At 45.3% G+C, this 18,913-nt stretch overlaps 1 protein-coding gene across 2 annotated transcripts in view; it reads right to left on the reverse strand.

The window, feature by feature from the left end:
• The window catches only part of LOC111871172, a 217,377-nt gene that overhangs the window by 29,936 nt on the left and 168,528 nt on the right, over positions 1-18,913 (reverse strand). Inside the window, exons 1-2 of one of the 2 annotated variants that reach the window (XM_033754135.1) lie at positions 12,154-12,238; positions 8,877-8,980 (exon numbers count right to left, since the gene is read on the reverse strand). In XM_033754135.1, the coding sequence (XP_033610026.1) occupies positions 8,877-8,980; positions 12,154-12,223 (174 nt within the window). In that variant the 5' untranslated portion in view covers positions 12,224-12,238. Of the gene's footprint in view, positions 1-8,876; positions 8,981-12,153; positions 12,239-18,913 lie in introns of those variants that run through there. The other variant, XM_023864065.2, reaches the window with a different exon arrangement.

Consider the following 18,913-nt stretch of genomic DNA (forward strand, 5'->3'; position numbering starts at 1 on the left):
AAACAAACAAAATACGTACATACATTAGCTGCTTCGCAAGGCAGTCACCACTGGACCTGAGGCATTTGTCATATCGGGGAATCAGTTTTTGTATGCCTGTGCCTAAGAAGTCTGCCGCCTGTGTGAGGGTCAAAAGGTCACTGAAAACACAAAACTTATTCAACTGTTTTAAACTGATATTATGAACGTAAAGTTATTTGTTAATACACAGAGTAATGCGTGTCGTTATCAAGATACGAAAGTTGGTAACCTTGACGTACACAGACCGAAAATGTGACTTCTTGAAGGACGTCACATAAGCGTGAGCACTCATTTTACATAAAGGAAAGGTCTACGTCGTTTACGGATATTTTCATATTCACGATTTTAAATAAGACACCGACAAGAACCATTGTCATCATATGTTAGGTTAAGTTGGTGCTTGTGACTTGGATGACGGCTGTTTCTTTCATCTTACTAAGGTCTGAAATGTAAGAATTATGACAGCATTATACAGTGTGTTTATCTATGGTGCGATTACCGTTCTTCAGTTTTCTACACCCCTTTCCTCCCCGCCAGAATCTAACTGCGTTTATGTTCACAGTCGTGCATTGAATTATTTGAAAACGTTTCAACATTCAGCTCTAAGTAACTCCACCAAGTTGAGGGTAGTGATAAAATTAAAAGACAGATACATTCTGGGGATGCGTCTTTGTATTCAAAAAAGGCTCCTGATAGCTCAGTCGGTATAGAGACGGACTACAGGCTCGACGGCCGTGTTTGTATTCCAGACAGAAGGAAAGAGATTTTTCTCTACACCACAACGTCAAGACCGGATCTTGGGCCTACCCAGCCTTCTCTCTTTTGGGTAACAGGGTCTTTCCCCGGGCATGAAGCTGACCACTCACCTCCATCTAGTGCCGAGGTCAAGAATGATGGAAATTTACCTCCACTCGCCTATGGAGTGGTGCTTAATTAATTAAGTATAGGGCCATCTTTACCTTATGGGATAAAACAGTGTAGTCCGTTGAAAGTCACTAGATGTTTCGGAGGAATATAAGAGTACCGCCTCAATCTTCAGGTTAAAAGAGTAAGATAAGCAAGAAACCAGCAGAGCTCTGTTTGCTGCTTGCTTCATGTTGTATTTTTTCCTGGCTTACTCTACGACCGTGAAAATGGAGGCGACATTCTTCCCCGAAAATTCTGTTGGCTTTCACTGGACCTCACGCAGTTATGTGCCAGAAGACAGAACTCTTCACAGCCACCGCTGTCAGAACCAACTTCCTTTACTAAACCCTATAAAAAATCGAATGAAATCAATCAAACAGTCGTCAAAGTGTGCAGTGCTTTATCGTTGTGCGGAACTGCAAAGTGAAACGGGCTACATATGGGCCAGTCGGATTCTGTGTAGTCTGTAGGTATCTACCAAACTACACGGCATCACATCACAGAAAACAGTACTACTCAGTCGCTTCTGTGAGAATCTCAAATACAGCACGCGTTCATTTTACGTACTTTGTTAAAAAAAGCAAACCAAGAAAGAGTCACATTAATGTTGGATTAATTACTAAATATTTTCATAAATAAAATACGATTCTCGATTGTGAGTTAACAGGATATAAGGGATGAACAAAATATTCCATACATGAATAGGGTAGTGGGTCTGAAACGGGGTCCACTCAGCCTCGTGAAGATAACTGAGGAGCTACTTGAATGGAAAAGTAGCGGCTCCGGTGTAGAAAACCGAAATTAAAAGCCGTGGGGATCCGTTGCGCTCACCACGTGACACCCTCTATCCATAGAAGTTCGCACTAACTTCGACGACAAGCGGCGGTCGCTCGGTCGATATAGTTCTCTCGCGGACTAAAACCACGGAGTTTGTTTTGTTTATATATGAGTAGATCTTAAGACACATGTAGTGTAGTGGCCTTGATATTTATCAGACTACACGGCGTCATACCTCAAAATGTAGTAATCTTCTTAGTTGCCGCTTGGAGAACCTTAAATATAACTATTATGCATTAGTTGCTAAGAACACGTGGAGTCCTTGTAGAGCTTGGCCGCTTTTTCAGTTTCTTAATCTATACACAGTCGGTAGGACTCCTTGGACGGGGATCAGCCCGTCGCAAGGCCGCTACGTACACAGAACAACACAAACTCAGAACAAACGCACACACACACATCCATGCCTTGAATGGAATTCGACCCCACGAGCGGGAGAAAAGAGTTCAGGCCTTATACCGTGCGGCCACTGTGATAGGCTACCTAGATAGTATAATCATACTAATTTCGAGTTTAGTTACGTAATATTTTCAAAAATAAAATATTCTTACTTTTGAAATAACAAAATATAAACACCAAACTGTGATGAGATGTCCCACAAATGAGCAGACCGCAGACACTGCGCGTTGCCGTATGTGTGTATCGTCCTAATGTCGCACCACAGTCCAGAATATGCTAATGTTGGAGCCACCCTGGGGAGACTGAACTATGATTCTCAAAAAAATTCACGTTTTATGGCTCAAACAATGGGCACCGTATTTATGAGAGGCGGCCTCATATGGCGCGGGAATTACCGAACGCAAAGCAATCGCACAAGCTCGCTGTCATCTTCAGTCTCTCATTTATCTTTCGCAGTGGCGCAACGCCTGACGATCGGCAACCCAAGCGGATGAAACATGAATACCCTAATAGGGTTAACACAGGCTGAGAAACAGCATTTACTGAATAATTTATCTACATAAATCCTCGCTAATCCGGACTAATTTGGAGGAGGAGAGGTCATCCGGATTGGTACAGTAAAGGTAAAGGTGGCCCTGTGTTTAACTAATTAAGCACTACACTATGAACATGTATGGGGGAGTGGATGTAGAATCCATGTATTCTTGAACTTGGCATTAGTTGGACGTGACTGGTGAGCTTCACGCCTTGGCCGCTTTACCCCCGGTACCCATTGGATTGGAGGCTGGGTGGGCCCCAGAGCCGGTCTGGACGACGCGAAGAAGAAAAAATTCTTGACCCTACCAGGGCTCGAACTCTGACCCCTCGGTCGTCCAGCCTATAGCCAGTGGCTATACCGAATGCGCTATCCCGGCTCCATAGGTAAAGCAAAAGGTAGCCCTAAAAGACAATCAAAGCTTACAACATAAATAAATAGAAAATTTAATGATACAAATAGTGTTGACGAAAATAAATAATAAAAAGCCCTTATTTGAAAAATATAAAAAGGCAATACATTTATTCATTGACAGAAGACACAGAAGTTGTGTTTGTTCTGAACGTAATGATGCACGTGTGTAGAAACCGTCAAGTTTTGTCTGAACAAACCTCTCCGGCTGTTCTTTATTTATACTCTCACTCGTGTTCATGAGTTTTCATATTTCGGTCGGGATTAACTGTAACCGGATTATCGAGGATTTACAATATTTGCATGGGATTTATTTTCAAGTTCCCACTCCACACAGCACAAACACCAGGGCTGAAATAAATGGTAATTCATCGCAACTGCGTCCCACAAATTCGTACGTTATCTCCGACCCTCACCTGAAGAAGAAAACAGATTCAGTTTCCGAAACGTTAAGTTCTCTGGTGTTCTTTAGAATACCGGATGACGGACAAAGTAGAGAAACCCGGCAGTACCAAGTGTTACACACCATTGCCAGAACCCTTTAGGACCTACAGGAATAGAATTAATTTTCAGACACGAAATTCGAATTAATTGTGACTAAACAACTGCGTGGCAGGCAAAAGTAGCTTTATTGTTATTTTATCAGTCTCGAGTGATGAATAGTTTAAAGAGCCCTTGTTCAGTGTGTCGCATTTCTGACCACACTATACCACGCCCTTGCTTCAGATGTAATCTGATTTCTTATTGGTCTCATGTACAGTCGCGCACAACCAAATCGACCCGACACGGCGCCCCTCTCAAGTCAGAGAAGACAGCCCTGTTTCTTCTTCATTGGGTTGCGAGTGAGACTGAGTCCATTTGGCACGCCGACCACTAACTAGCCTATTGGGTCTCGCCATAGCTCAAGCGGTTAGTCGCTGGCTTCCAACCGCGGCGGCCCGGGTTCGATCCCGGGTCTGGTCAAGTGGGATTAGTGGTGGACAAAGTGGCGCTGGTGCAGATTTTCTCCGAGTACTTCGTTTCCCCTGCCAATCTTCATTCCACCAATTGCTCCACAATCACCCTCATCTATCACCTGGGGCTGGTACAGTAGGCCAGAATTGGCCGCAGTACAAGGGACTTAGTCCCACCCCACTAGCAATAAAAAAAGGAAAAAGACTGGCCTACTGTACCAGCCCCGGATGACAGATGAGTGTGGAACAGCCAGCAGAATGAGAATTGGCAGGGGAAGCTGACATACTCGATTAAAAACTGCTCTAGTGCCACTTTGTCCACTGAAAATCCAATTTGAATTGACCTAAGCTCGAACCCGGGCCGTCGGCTGATCTATTGCACGGCATTGAAATGTATGCCAACAAACAGCATGTGGTGTTCCCAGGTGGTCACCCATGCAAGTACTAACCATGGCCAATGGAACCGAAAGGCTAACAATCCCTATAAGCCGGGGCGCTGAAGTCTGTCGTGGTTACGGTCAGTAGCGGTCGGAGGAGTGTTAAATGCAACAAAAATGGGTTCTAGCATGGGGAAGGAAGGAGTCGCTGTCAATTTTACGGTACCATCTCAAGATTTGTCTGAAGGGTAAATCTGGTTAAGTTGTCCCTGTGTCTAACTAATTAAGCACTACGCCATGAAGACATGCGGGAATGGATGTATAGAGCGCGTTTTATTGGCCTCGGCACTAGTTGGTGGTAAGTGGTGAGCTTCATGCTTCGGCCGCTTTATCCCCGGGGAAAGACCCCCGACACCCACTGGATAGGATGGTTAGCTCCCAGAAGCGGCTTGGACGATGTGGAGAGGAGAAAGGTCTTACCCCTATTGGAGCTGAAACTTCGACCGTCCAGCCCGTAGCCAGTCGCTAAACCGACTGCTCTATCCGGTTCTCACTTGTCTGACGGGGCTAAGGAAAATCAGGAAGTCTCAGACAGGACAGCCTTCCGTACGAGACTCAAACCTAGGACCTGCCGAATACTAAGCATGCGCACATGCGCGACATTGTGTATGTGAAGTGAATTGACCTGTGTGCGGGGTCATACGAAGGGATGGATCCTACTAATCAGGATACACTTTCAATTATATCATTTAAAACCCTTTGAAGTGCCATTCAACTCGGACATGACCCGTGAAAGCGGTACCGGCTACATAGCCCATGTGTGGCCCTTGCTTCCTGACATTTCGCAACATATGTAACAATGCACACTTGCGTCCTGAGGCTCTCCGTCTCTCATTTGCTTCCTTCTCTTTCCTGATGGATCAGTCCTCATGGCCTGCTCCCGTTCTATTTTACAGGCAGTCGGTAGGGCTCCTTGGGTAAGGATCAGCCAGTTCTAAGACCGCTACCTAGACAGTACAACACAAACAAAGTAAATATGCGAACACGATGCTTCGAGTGGGATTCGAACCAGGGATCCCAGTGTTTCAGTGGGTGAAAATATTGCATGCCCTAGACCACACGGTCACTGTGATTGGCTTCCTCTTTCCTTTTTTCGTCTTTTAACCTTCCTCATTTCTGTAGCTCCTTTCCCTCATTTTCCCCTCTTCCTGTCTCTCTCATCTACCTTGTTCTAATTTCCTATTTTTCCTTTCTTTGTCGGTTTCTTCCTTCTACCATTCTGCCGCAGGCCTCTCAATTCATGAATCCTACAGTACACAACATGGTTACTGAATTGGTTACGAAATACCGTAAAACGTAGTTGTCCCTGTGCTTAACTTAAGCACTATGACATGAAGGCGTATGGAGGAGTGGATGTAGAGATCCGCGTTTTCTTGACCTCGGCACTAGCTGGAGTTCAATAGTCAGCTTCACGCTTCGTCCACTTTACCCGGAGAAAGAGTCCCCGGTACCCCCAGAACCGGGTTGGACGAAGTGGAGAGGAGAAAGGTCTTACCGCTATTGGGGCTGACACTTCGACCGTCCAGCCCGTAGCCAGTCACTAAACCGACTGCTCTATCCCGGCTTGCACAAAATACCATAATCGACCAAATCTGATTATAAGAGGTCCTGGCAGATAATAATTCGCGGCAGCGTAGTTGGTTGAGGCAGTATACTACAAACCGGGAGGTCGCGGGTTCAAGTCCCGATGAGGTGGAATTTTTCAATTGACCTAATCCTTCCAGCCGCACTAGGGCCCTGGGGATGACTCGCCCTCTAAGGCTGACAACCTTATACCCCTCTGTGAGCCGACTGTCTAGAGAAAATGTGGGAGCCTCGACGTCTCACAACCCTATGGGGCTTCATGGTCTGTTACAGGGACAGCTTTACCTTCTTTACACATATGTATACATTTACAGTTGTACAGTGAAGTGACACGTCTTTTTCTGAGAGACGCGGGAGAGAGTGAAGCTTGCGGACGGGTTTGAAGAGAATGGACTCGCTAGAAGAGAAAGCCATAAGAATGGACAACTTCGTACTCTGGAGGTGAAAAGAGCAGGTTCCCACGAAAAACTGGTATCTCTCTACCGGACATCATGGCTTCACATCCCTGAATATTAACCGCCGTGAGAACCTCAAGTCCAACACGAAAGGACGACAGGAGGGCTACCCTGAGAGTCAACTGAGAATGAAAACGCTTAAAGTAACTGAATACAAAGCCAGGCATGCACGCAGCAAATTTGAAAGGAATCGCTCAGGAATGTAGAAACAGCATCAGTACCAGAAGTTCTGGGAAGAACTAATGGCATACTTTCCTTTGATACGACAAGGACTGCACAGAAACGCGTTCACCCCTCCTTCTATTGTTGCGTGTATTCACTGCCGCGGTAAAGTATTTACCGAGCCGTTGCCTAGCAACGATAGAAGAATTAACATCCAGACATACAGACTTATGAGAGGGATTTATGGAGTACACCGCTGAGATGGGCTCAGGTGCCATTATATACATACCAAGTCTCATATAGACTGGTTCAGGCATTCAAAAGTTGAATGGTGGGATACACAGACAGCTTGGAGATAGTTATTTTTGAAATAGGCTAAAACATCATGTAAAATTATACTTTAATGTTAATTTCTTTGAGAGTCGAGATAGCTCATTCAGTATAGCGATGAGCTAATGGCTGAAAGGCCGGGGTTCGATTCCTGGCAGGATGAAGACAATATTCTCTACTCCACAGCGTCCAGATCATCTCCCGGGTCCGTCCAGCCTCCTACAGAATGGATACCGCGGGTTCTTCTCCAGGGTGTAAAGCGACCGGGACGTGAAGCTGACCGTTCACTTCCATCTAGCGCCGAGGCAAACGATATATCGTTATGGCATAGTGCTTAATTAAACACAAGAACAATTTTTCCGTTTTATTTATTTATTTTTACACAGTGTTCTATAAGACACGATGGGAAGTTTATGTACGTGTTTCCAGTGTTGCATTCTGCTTATCTACAACTGTTGCTGTACCCAAGAAAAATAATTCCTAACTTCAGGAGTCCTGCTTCCTATTTGACTCGAAAGCGAATGGTCGGATTTATCACGGCTTGTGTTTGAACAGGTAAAAGGGACTGGCTAGAAGCCGTGGAATAATTAGGTGCAGGGAACACGGGGTGAGGTCTGACACTCATTTGTTTCGCTGCGTCCTCTTAATGAGGCAGCTCCTTTACGCAATCGAGTCTTGTGCTAATTCTCTTGTTGCAAAGGAAGGCAGCTGGTTAATACCTCCGGTTTCTGATTTCTAATGGCGGGTGAGGGACTACAAAGCCGAATATATGTCAGGTCACATTTTGAGTCAGTAAAAGAATCAAAAAAGAATATTTTTTTCCACATTCTGTCGTCGTTCTTATGTTCTGCCTGCGATATTTCAGATCCGTTGAATTTTTTCCGCGCGCGCGCACGTGGACAACAAGAATAATGGCGCAACTCTGACAAAGGTTACTCAATTCAAATCGATTGATTTCGATTAAGTATTGAACAAAGGATCTTCAGTGTCCTCAATCACAATTTTATAGTGATGGCGGTGTCCGCACTGCTATGCGTCTCCGAAGTTAGTCGTCCCATAAAGAGAACCCGCTTACGAATGCTAACTATATGGAGGCAGAGTCCTTGAGTTGTGTTTATCTGTCGCCGGGCCGCGCGGCAGTCTTTACTGGTTCGAAAAGCCTTTTCCATATTAAACCCTTCCGAGAAATGATCTGCACAAACGCCATGCTGGACACGAGGTTCCCATACCGGTACATAGGCTGTGACGCTGCGTACGTTGGAGGGACCGACTTTACTTATTCTTTGAAGCTGAGCGTTCCTCCGAAATATCGGGCCCTCTTCGAAACAAGGGGAGTCACAATCCAGAAGATGATAAAAGGTACAGTTCTGCCTCTGCATGAAGACGTGTGGGGGGAGTGGAGGTAGATTATATGCAATTTCCAGAAAGAAAAGAAAGGAAGAATCACATAAGACAAGGGAAGAAACAAAAATGCGTCATGTTGGCAAACACATGGCGCTAGTGTCGCTTCCAGCTCAGTCACTGACACGAATGTCATTAGTTGTAACAGGGTGTAAAAAGTAAAGTTCTCCTTGTGCTTAACTAATTAAGCACTACGCCATGAATAGATTAATGTATTATTGATCTCGTCACTAGTTGGAGATGAGTGGTGAATTTCACACTCCGGCCGCTTCTCCCCCCAACGATAGCCCCAGCTACCCATTGGATAGGAGGCTGGGTGGGCTTCAGAGCCGGTCTGGACAACGTGGAGAAGAGAAAAATCTTTACCCTACTTGGACACAAGCTCTGACCTCTCGGAGCCATCAGGAGCCTATGTCAACCGGAGCAAACAGTGATGTGGGCAACGTACCGATCCGTAGAGGAGGCCGCAGCTGTCCATACACAGGAACATGCACGTCGGGACGCTCTGTATCAACAGTTGTCCCATCCTCACCGAGTGCCGCTGGAGGATGGCTGCAACACACACAACACAGTCACATGAGGGAAATGTTGCCGCTCTTACAAAGTGGCCCGCAGACCGGTTATCAGAACGTGACTTCCTCCAGTCTTCTAAAGGCGCATTCACATTACTCCTGCTCGTGTGACTCGCTATGCTCGGGAGTAATGTGGACGACATGACAAGTCAAGAGACAAGCAAATTTTTAATTTAAAAACTATAGCCAATAAATTAAAATACGACTACAGCCTATACACACTACAAGTAAATATACGGATCCTAACGCACCGAAGCCTGGCGAGCAACTGAAGTAGTGTGGACGAAGATTTACGAGCACAAGTAAAAGCCAGACGAGTCTCCCGACGAGCACGAGCACGAGTAATGTGGACGCGCCTTTAGACGAATGCAAACAGACCGTGACCACATAAGTCTCCATCCTGTATAGCTCACCATTCTTACACACTTTCCTTCCGAAGCTACACAACGTAAGTGGTGGGCATGTGTCGTTTAATAGCCCAATATCGATATGTAACTTCTCTTTTTATTCAGCATAGGTCACGGCTATACCACCAAATAACATGAAAAATATGATTATGAATGGCTAATTAATATTCTTTAGAAAGAACTATGTTTGCGCCCATTCTAAAATCAGGTATTCGCCTGGAAGGTCTGAAGAAAACCACGAGAAGCGTAAGTCAATATTGCCGGTAAACGGCTGAAATCCAAAATTGGTGTCTCCAAACCAGAAATCCAGTAACACTACACCTGGAGAACTAGATCGAGTGGAACCAGCTGTTGGGCTTTTGTAAGCACGGTAATGAACCTACGAGTTCCGTAAAGGCAGGAAATCCCCTGACCGCCTGGACAACAGTGAACTTTTGAGGGCACTTCATCTCATTCATAAATGGCTCTACAGCTCTTTGTTGGGCCCTGGACTTTTCTTCAGTTTCGTAATCTTTTTTACACGGTAGGACTCCTTGGACGAGGGATCAGCCCGTCGCAAGGCCGCTACCTACACAGGACAGCGCAGACACAGATTAAATGCACATACAGTCATCTATGTCTTGAGTGAGATCTGAACCCACGATCCCAGCATTCGAGCGAGCGAAGACAGTTCATGCCTTAGACGGCGCGTTGAAGGCACTTATTACCGGTACTGAAACCACGGGACAGACAGATACAAGCAGGTCTGCCCTGTGACTTGTCACTGCGCAACATGAGGAGCACCGTGGTGCCGGTCTCCTTTACATTTGCAGCTCAGGTTGACAGAGAAACAGAGTTCTGCCCGCACGAAAGTCGTGTTACATCTGACTTCAGTCCTCAACTCAGAAAGATTTTCAGTATTCGCAAGCGGTAGTGTAGGTGGTTGAGGTACTATGCTACAAGCCGGAAGGTCGCGGGTTCGATTCCCGATGAGGTCATTGGATTTTTCAATAGGCATAATCCCTCCAGTCGCAATATGGCCCCGGGATCGACTCAGCCTCTAACAAAAATGAGTACAAGGAATCTTCCTGGGGTGTAAAGGGTGGCCGGCGAGTAAGGCAGGCCGCACACCGGCATGCGTCAAGACTTGTAACAATCAAGACACGATTTCTGCGACATGACGCAAAGAAAGGAGCACATTGAAACGAATGAGATTATAAAAACCGCCGAAAACCGTTCTGAGTAATGATGCTGACGTCAGCTTCATGTTGACTAATCACGAATGAAGAAAGACCGCGTCTTCTGTCTCATGTCTTGATGCTTGTCTTGACGCAGTTGGTGTGCGGCCACCCTAAGGCTGAAAACTTCACAGCGGTATTCTTTTCAAATTTTGCTTCCTAGAAAAGAGGGGTTGCCTTATCTTCGGGCACTTAAGAGTAAATATGAACAAGGTTACAATAATGAGTGCTAATTGCTAATTCTAATGATATTATTAAAAGTACTTATCATATTAAAATTTGAATGTATTAATCTTAATAGTATACTCGTATATTTGTTGCTTCATTTTTCATACAGCCGTCAGAACTAAATAGACATTCAATTTTGTTTTCTCCCAGATTTGATCATGGAAAAATGGGGGGCCGCCTAATATTCGGGATTATACGTAATCGAAATTTGGCTTTCATGGTACAATGTAAGAAATGCGCAGATGTGAAACGATTACATTTCATAGGACAAAGTGTGTTGATTCTAGAGGTTTATCTGGGGGCAATGAGTGACGCGAGGTTCCTCACTACAAGAACCCCTTTCTTAACTCAGTGACATATTTTGACAGGTCCAACATGTCTGTCTCTTCAGGCAACTTAAGTCACTATCATGGATACGAAATGTTACTGTATTAAGATCTAAAAGGTCTAACTGACGTGTGATGTTACGTAAAGACGATTACATGTCTAAAGGTCACTTTTCTGGAAAAGAAGAAACAACTTTAGACGTGTACACGGCCGCGCCATAGCTCAAGCGGTTACTCGCTGGTTGCCCACAGCGGCGGCCCGGGTTCGATCCCGGGGGGGGGGGTCTGGTCAAGTGGGATTTGTGGTGGACAAAGTGGTGCTGGGGCAGGTTTTCTCCGAGTACTTCGGTTTCCCCTGCCAATCTTCATTCCACCAATTGCTCCACAATCACCCTCACCTATCATCTGGGTCTGGTACAATAGGCCAGAAGTGGCCGCAGTACAAGGGACTTAGTCCCACCCCACTAGCAATAAAAAAAAATTGACATGTATACAGTGAAAGGCAAAGGTAAAGTTGCCCCTTTGCTTGAATAATTAAGCACTAGGCTATGAAGGCGTATGGAGGGAATGGATGTATAGAGCTAGAGAGCTATGTCACATTATTTTAAATGGTTTCCTAACTGTGAAACCTTCTTAGTGCTTCAGCATCTCTAAAAATTCGCAAATGTACACCGCCAGATTTTGTCCGTTATAATAAGGGTTTGTGGTCCATTAAAAATGGCATCCATTTCCGAAAATCTGTCTCTTACATTCATCTCTGTCCCTTTTAGGGGATCCAACTGAGTGGATCTTGCTGCATTCGCTGTTTCGGGCGGTGTTTCGGAAATCAGTTCCCTCCCTGAGAGGAAAGGCAGCCGGTACAATATCTCAGAGCTGTAAGATTTGCCTAAAACGCCCATGACAACACAGCATGCATTTTCTTATCTACTTTGTGTGAAGTTACACTGAACAGTTACGTAACACAAAAGTATTCACCTCTACATATATTTCTTCTGGCGATTCCTCTGAAGCACTGGCGTCTGAAGAAGCGGCTCACGACCCACATTCATAGGTCTATACTCCTATAAAAGTCAAGTACAGTGACACAAAAATTACAAATGATGTATTTTTTCATTTTCCTCTCTCAGTGGCTCTGTACCCTTTGGATCTCGGCCACTTTTTCAGTTTCTTAATCCTATACGCAGTCAGTAGGACCCTTGGACAGGGGATAAGCCCGTCGCAATACCGCTACCTACACACAGAACAACACAGACATAGAATAAACGCACACAGACATACATGACTCGAGTGGGATTCGAACCCACGATCCCAGTGTTTGACCCAGCGAAGGCGGTTCATGCCTCAGACAGTGCGGCCACTGTGATCGGCTTTATAAATGATGATAAGGATGGACTGCCCCTGTGGTCTAGTGGCCAGAGTTCCTGACTACAGAGGTCTCGGGTTCGATTCCCCGCGATACCAGACTTTCTGAGAAGTAGTGGGTATGTAACGGGGTCCATTCAGCCTCGCGAGGATAATTGAGGAGCCATTTCAAGGAAATAGCGGCTCCGGTCTAGAAAACCGAAATTAACGGCCGTGGGGATCCGTTGCGCTGACCATGCGACACCCCCTATCCGCAAAAGTTGGCACTAACTTCTCCGAGAAGCGGCGGTCGCTCAGTCGGTATAGTTCACTTGCGGACTAAAACCACGGAGGGGTCTTTTTTGTATTACGGATGGGTTTATACTTATTTTTTGGGAGAGGAAGCTGTTGGTAAGAACATAGCAGACTTTTCTTCAGTTTGAAGTCTTGGAAGAGTTACCACTAACACAGTAATGAGCCTTCGGATACGATAAGAAACGCGTGCGGCCCCATGTACTTAAAAGTTTAAGAAATATCCGTTTATGGTCCGTAGTGTTTTCATTCCAGTGACAGTCACCACGCCAACAGTCTGCCTCAGTAAACACATCCCTCAATGCCGGACTGCTTCGTCTCAAGGCGACGGACTTCATTACAAACCCAAAGCTATGTTTATAAAGCAACAAATAGTTCTGTAGTAGGTCTAACGTGTTTTATCTCCAAGTTTACATCCAGAACGGTTTTAACCCTGCAATTACATTCGTCACGTCAAATCTTTATCGTTTTTCTCGATGTCCACACGGACAGACAGCCTGCCGTCTCTGGTTCTTTAGCAACCCGCTCGTCGATAAATCAAGCGATCGATAGGTCCGCCTGCTGGAGCTACTCGGCATGCTGACAGGTTCGCAAAGCATCCAAAGACGCACATAAAACCGCTTTCACAAATTAAATAACACATTTTTACGACATTTTAAATAAAAAATTCTAAGATTCCACTCTGTGTAAAGCCCACGATGTTCCACAAAGCTTGCCAAATATAAAAACTGAAAGTATGAATAATAAATTTGTACAATAATTGCAATGGAATGTTTCTTGGAGGAAGCACATGGTACCGTTGGTACAAAAACATTATTAATCCCCGCGGCTCGCGAACAATTGGAACCCACTGCAGAATTAAACACCAGTAACTACAGTTCTCTTTTTTTTACTTTCTTGCTGTGGGGTGAGACTGAGTCCACTTCCTATTTCGGCCACTATTGGCCTATTGCACCAGCCCCGGATGATAGATGATGGTGTATGTGGAGCAATCGGTGAAATGAGAATTGGCAGGAGAAATCGAAGTACTTGGAGAAAACCTGCCCCAGTACCACTCTGTCCACCACAAATCATATGATCTGACCCGGGCTCGAACCAGGGCCGACGCGGTGGCAAGCCGGCGACTAACCGCCTGAGCTATGGCACCGCCCAACTGCAGGTTTAGTCTGTAACAACATCTAGTCACTTGACAATCCAATAATTCACCAACACACAAATTTCTGTTTAATATGGAGGCCAGCAGTTGTTTTATGTTTCGTATCGAAAAGCGTTAAGATATGACGGCAATTTCACCAAATTTCATATTCCAGAAACCCAGACTCTTGACATGCGCTGACGTGACAGCCTATAATCTCATATCAAAGAATACTAAGTGCTGGAGTGGGGGGAGTTGAAACGGTAATCGGATTTTCTGTGCACTTTAACACAGACAACACGTGACTACACTTTACAAATCACTATCACACGCAGACTAGTGCTCTCAGTCACGGTCTTCAATGCCCTTGCTTGGTAGCGGCTTCCAATGGCAGACGTTCCCCTTCCTCTGGGTTCCCGAACTGTCCATGGCCTCAGCTACCATAACCTTGCCTGCGGACCCTCTCTCTCTCGACTATTCTTTAGGCTATCAACTCGAACTGACCACTGCCTAGCAACGGGCGTGTTCACAGAGCCGCTCCCTAGCAACGACTGTCTCTGCTGCCTTTCAGCAGACATGCACAATATGATTTCCCAGAGAAAGGCAGGGTCGTTGTCGGTGTTACTCGTTACCAGCTGATTTCATTAATAAGTACATAAAAATTAAAAAGTCTCACAGACTGGATGTCATTTCTCCGCTTTCAAGAAGAGAAGAAGTGCTTAACAGATGCAGCACTAGATGCACTGCATCTGCTGCGGGAACGAGCATGCGTCAACGTCACTTAATGAAGCAGACCGTGACGTCATCTTCAGAAAGTTGCTTGATCCCGTCTTCAACACACTTGTGCTATTCATACTCCGGTGGGAACCTCAGACACATTTAAATACGGTTGCCTATACAAGCCTGGGTAGCGTACTCAGCACAGCGACTGGGTACGGGCTGGACGACCGAGGGGCCAGAGTTCGAGTCCAGGTAGGGTCAAGAATTTTCATTTCTTTGTGTCGTCCAGAGCGGTTTTGGGGCACACAAGCCTCCTATCCAATGAGTACCGGGGGTAGAACCGACCACTCACCTCCAACTAGTGCAGCGGTCAAGAAAATGTGGATATATACATCCACTTCCCCGAACGCCTTAGTGCTTAACTGGTTAAGCGTAGGGACAGCTTTATCTTCTAAGCGCCTATACAAGGTATGACGCAGAGTAGACGGACTTTACGAAGCTCACCAGGCGGTACTTTAGCGTGCCGGGACCATTCATCACTCACAAGCAAATTGTGTGACACATTTCTGCCCGAGAAAACAACTGCCTCTGCCCGTAACGGAGCACTGAAGAACACTGACTACGGAGGTGCACAGGTGAGCACCCTTCTGGTAATCAGGAGGGTCCATAAACCGACAGTCACGACTGACATCGTGTTGCGTCACTTACTGTGACAGTGAATTAAAACAGAGCACGACCACTTCTACATTGATCATCATCACTGGCAAAACCGCCCTTTCTGAGCCAAAGTCTTCCTTAGAAGATTCTGTCAGACTGTATCATTTCTTTGGGTTCCGACACAAAAATTCCTCGGCAGAGCAAGGTCCTCGTCCTCACATCCAACTCTCTAACCTGCAGGACTAGGACTCTGTACTTATGCCCCCAGGGGTAGGGGGCATTGGGTTCTCTTTCCGTCACCTTCTATGACTCGCACTGGAGTATTCAGATGCATTCAAATTAATTATTCAAAATCAGCTGCCTTTCCGCGTTAAACGAACAGAAAGAACCAAGACTGATATTCAAGCTTTGTACGGTACTTCACGGTACTTTCACATCCATTTCATTCATTCATCAGTGACTCTACAGTCCATGACATGTATGCCGTGTCCGTCTTGTAGCGCACTCAGTTTCACCTGTTATTTCACAACATGTTTCGGCAACATAGTGCCATCATCAGGTGATCTATTTACGTTAATCTATTGCATTGCTTGCCATTATGTCATTGTAAAATTATTTAAAAAATATTCATCAATTATAATAAATTTTTATACACTAAAATCTTGTTAAGATATTCATCTTATATGTCCCAATTCAAACCCGCGCATGGTTCCTCCACTATGGGAGTCGTTCCTCTTATACTCCGTGTATATCGTGTCTCGTGATGTGTGTTCTCTTTTTGGCTGCGGGTGTCTACAGCCCTTTGTTGGGCACTGGCCGCTTCTTCAGTTTCTTGATCCTATACAGACGGTAGGACTCTTTGGATGAGGGATCACCCCGTCGCAAGCCGCTACCTAGACAAAGAACAACACAACCACAGAATAAACGCATACAGACATCCATGATTTGAGTGGGATTCGAATCCACGATCCCAGCGCTCGAGCGAGAGAAGACAGTTCATGCCTTAGACTGCGCGGCAACTGTGACTGGCAGTTTTACATAAGCTCCAATTGATTTTATTGCCTAACTATATTTAGCTTAAAAGATATCCGGGATGGGAAGTCAACAGAAGTACACAAGCTCTAATTATGGCATGGGCGAACTCTGTATATCTGTCACATGGAATTTTATGACTCTGACATTCAGCATCGGTCAATTATACAGTCACTCTGTTCAGCAAAGTTAGAGCTCATTCTCCCATGTGCGCGTAAATTAGCTGTGTATTCCGCGACAATGAAACCCACTTAACCCATGTACACAAAGAGCTGAAGTTTTCTAATGTCTGCTGATTTTGGCCTTCGTTTCATGTGTGCTCCGACTTTTCGCTACGTGCCTATCAGCAGAATCATTACTCGTACTTAGCAACAGGTCTACATGCTACAATATGATGCTTATCCCTTGCATGCAAACTAAACAGCAGCAACTAAGTCAAATAAGACGAAACTGATTTATAAATGAAAAACTAGAACAGGCACACACGAAGAAGATACTGATGGGCTGATAGGGACATTTCGGAGCGGAACTGAGTGCAGAACACAAGAACCTGCTGGAACATTTTCAGAAGTTTAGGTCAAGAAGAATTTCATTACAACCAGCAGCGTGGAATGTCCTCAAGAAGCAGATGGACTGAAACAAGGATAGGAAAATAAGAAATAGGGATTGTGATAAACAAGAAAGGTCAATAAATCGGACGATATAGCTTCGAATGATAAGATTATTAGTAAATAATACATTGGAAGGGGTATGGAAGGAAGCGGTCGTGGACTGACTTAAAATAACCATCTCGGTAGTCATCTGGAGGGACAGAGGAAAATAATCCAGAAACCTCATTCAGGGTAACCTGTCTCAGTCCTGGGACATGAACCCGAGATCCTCCGAATAAGAAGCAGAAGTGCTATCCACGCCACTGCATGGAGCAGCCTGAAACACAGTGTCTCTGTGTTACATGTAAACAAACACACGTGTGTACAAAGAAACTATCACTCATGAACGAACTGCGATCTTATGATGTTCTTATGAGGACATAAGGCTTCGCATTACAAATTGAACAAAGCAAACTTTAAGTTTAGAAATACAATATTTACAGACGTATATTGCAAAACATATGTGGTCGTAAATTTTGGGAGGCACTGTATTTATTTAGGAGTCGGGATAGCGACGGATTAGGGGCTGGACGGATTCTGGGGCCCACCCAGCCTCCTGTCTAATGGGTAACGGAGGTAATGTGGCAGGAGCGTGAAGCTGACCACTCACAACTATTGCCGAGGTCAAGAATGGTGGAGCTATACCTCCACTCCCCTATATATTTCCATGGCATAGTGGTTAACTAATTAAACACACACTTTTTTTTCTTTGGCACTACAGCCCCAGAGGGCCTAGGCCTACCTCCGTGAACTTCTCCGTTCACTTCGGTTTTTCTAGATCTTACACATTCGGTAGGACTCCTTGGGCGGGTGATCAGCTCGTCGCAAGGCCTCTACCTGTACACAAACACAGGAAAACTCACACACACAAACTAAACATCCATGGCCTGAGTGGGATTCGAACCCACGATCCCGGTTTCCAAGCGAGCGAAGACGGTACATGCCTTAGACCGCTCGGCTACCGTGACCGGCTCAGGGACACCTTTACCTATGTATATTTATGGTTTGTTTAACGATTCGGTCAGTAACCCAGACTACAGCGTCGAATCACAGCATGATTAAGGAATTCTGAATTGCAAAGGATAGGGAAGGATGCAGTCGTGGCCTATTTGAAGATAACATCCCGGCATTTCCCTACAGGGACTGTGGAGAACCAATAAAGGCCTCACTCCGTAGAGTCGGTGTTTCGCCCAAGAATCAAACAGAGTATCTCCCAGATACAAACAGGAAGCGTCACCGCTCGAGCCATCTCTTTCGGCGGCACGCAGTTCAAGTTCGGACGCTTTATATAAAGAAGATCACTGGTCTCTGCCTATGTGCAAACCTACGCTTTCATCTCCACACGTAAACACAGACCTAACTTTCCAGAATGATACACACCTTTCAGTCTCGCCAGATAACAAAGACGCCTATAAGACACGTCTTGCCATGCGGGAAGTGTTAGTTAAACGCCACTCACGGACGTTAACGAAGTTTCAGAATCTTTTGCTACCACCCTGCTTTCTCTAATTGCACTGGATGTGTTAGTTAAACGCCACTCACAGACGCTAAAGAAGTTTCAGAATCATTTGCTACGATTCTGCGTACTATAATTGGATTGGATGTTAATCTATTGCAGGCACAGGTCTTGCCGATAGTGCGTTTGCACACAGCAAATCATTACTCAAACTAACTCCATGCAGCTGAGACCTTCTTGACAAGAACACTCTCACTCAGCCACTCAAAAGATTCCCAGGATATTAGTGAACCGAGAGGTTCATTACTATCGCCATTTGTACCTATCCTGCGCCAGACGATCCCAGCCTATTCCCCCAACACATACTCTCACGTAATATTTCCATTTATGCTCAGGTCTCTTCATGTCTTCCCATCAGAACTGTGTACGTAT

The sequence above is a fragment of the Cryptotermes secundus genome, unplaced genomic scaffold (assembly GCF_002891405.2).
Source record: "Cryptotermes secundus unplaced genomic scaffold, Csec_1.0 scaffold394, whole genome shotgun sequence".
Classification (NCBI taxonomy): domain Eukaryota; kingdom Metazoa; phylum Arthropoda; class Insecta; order Blattodea; family Kalotermitidae; genus Cryptotermes; species Cryptotermes secundus.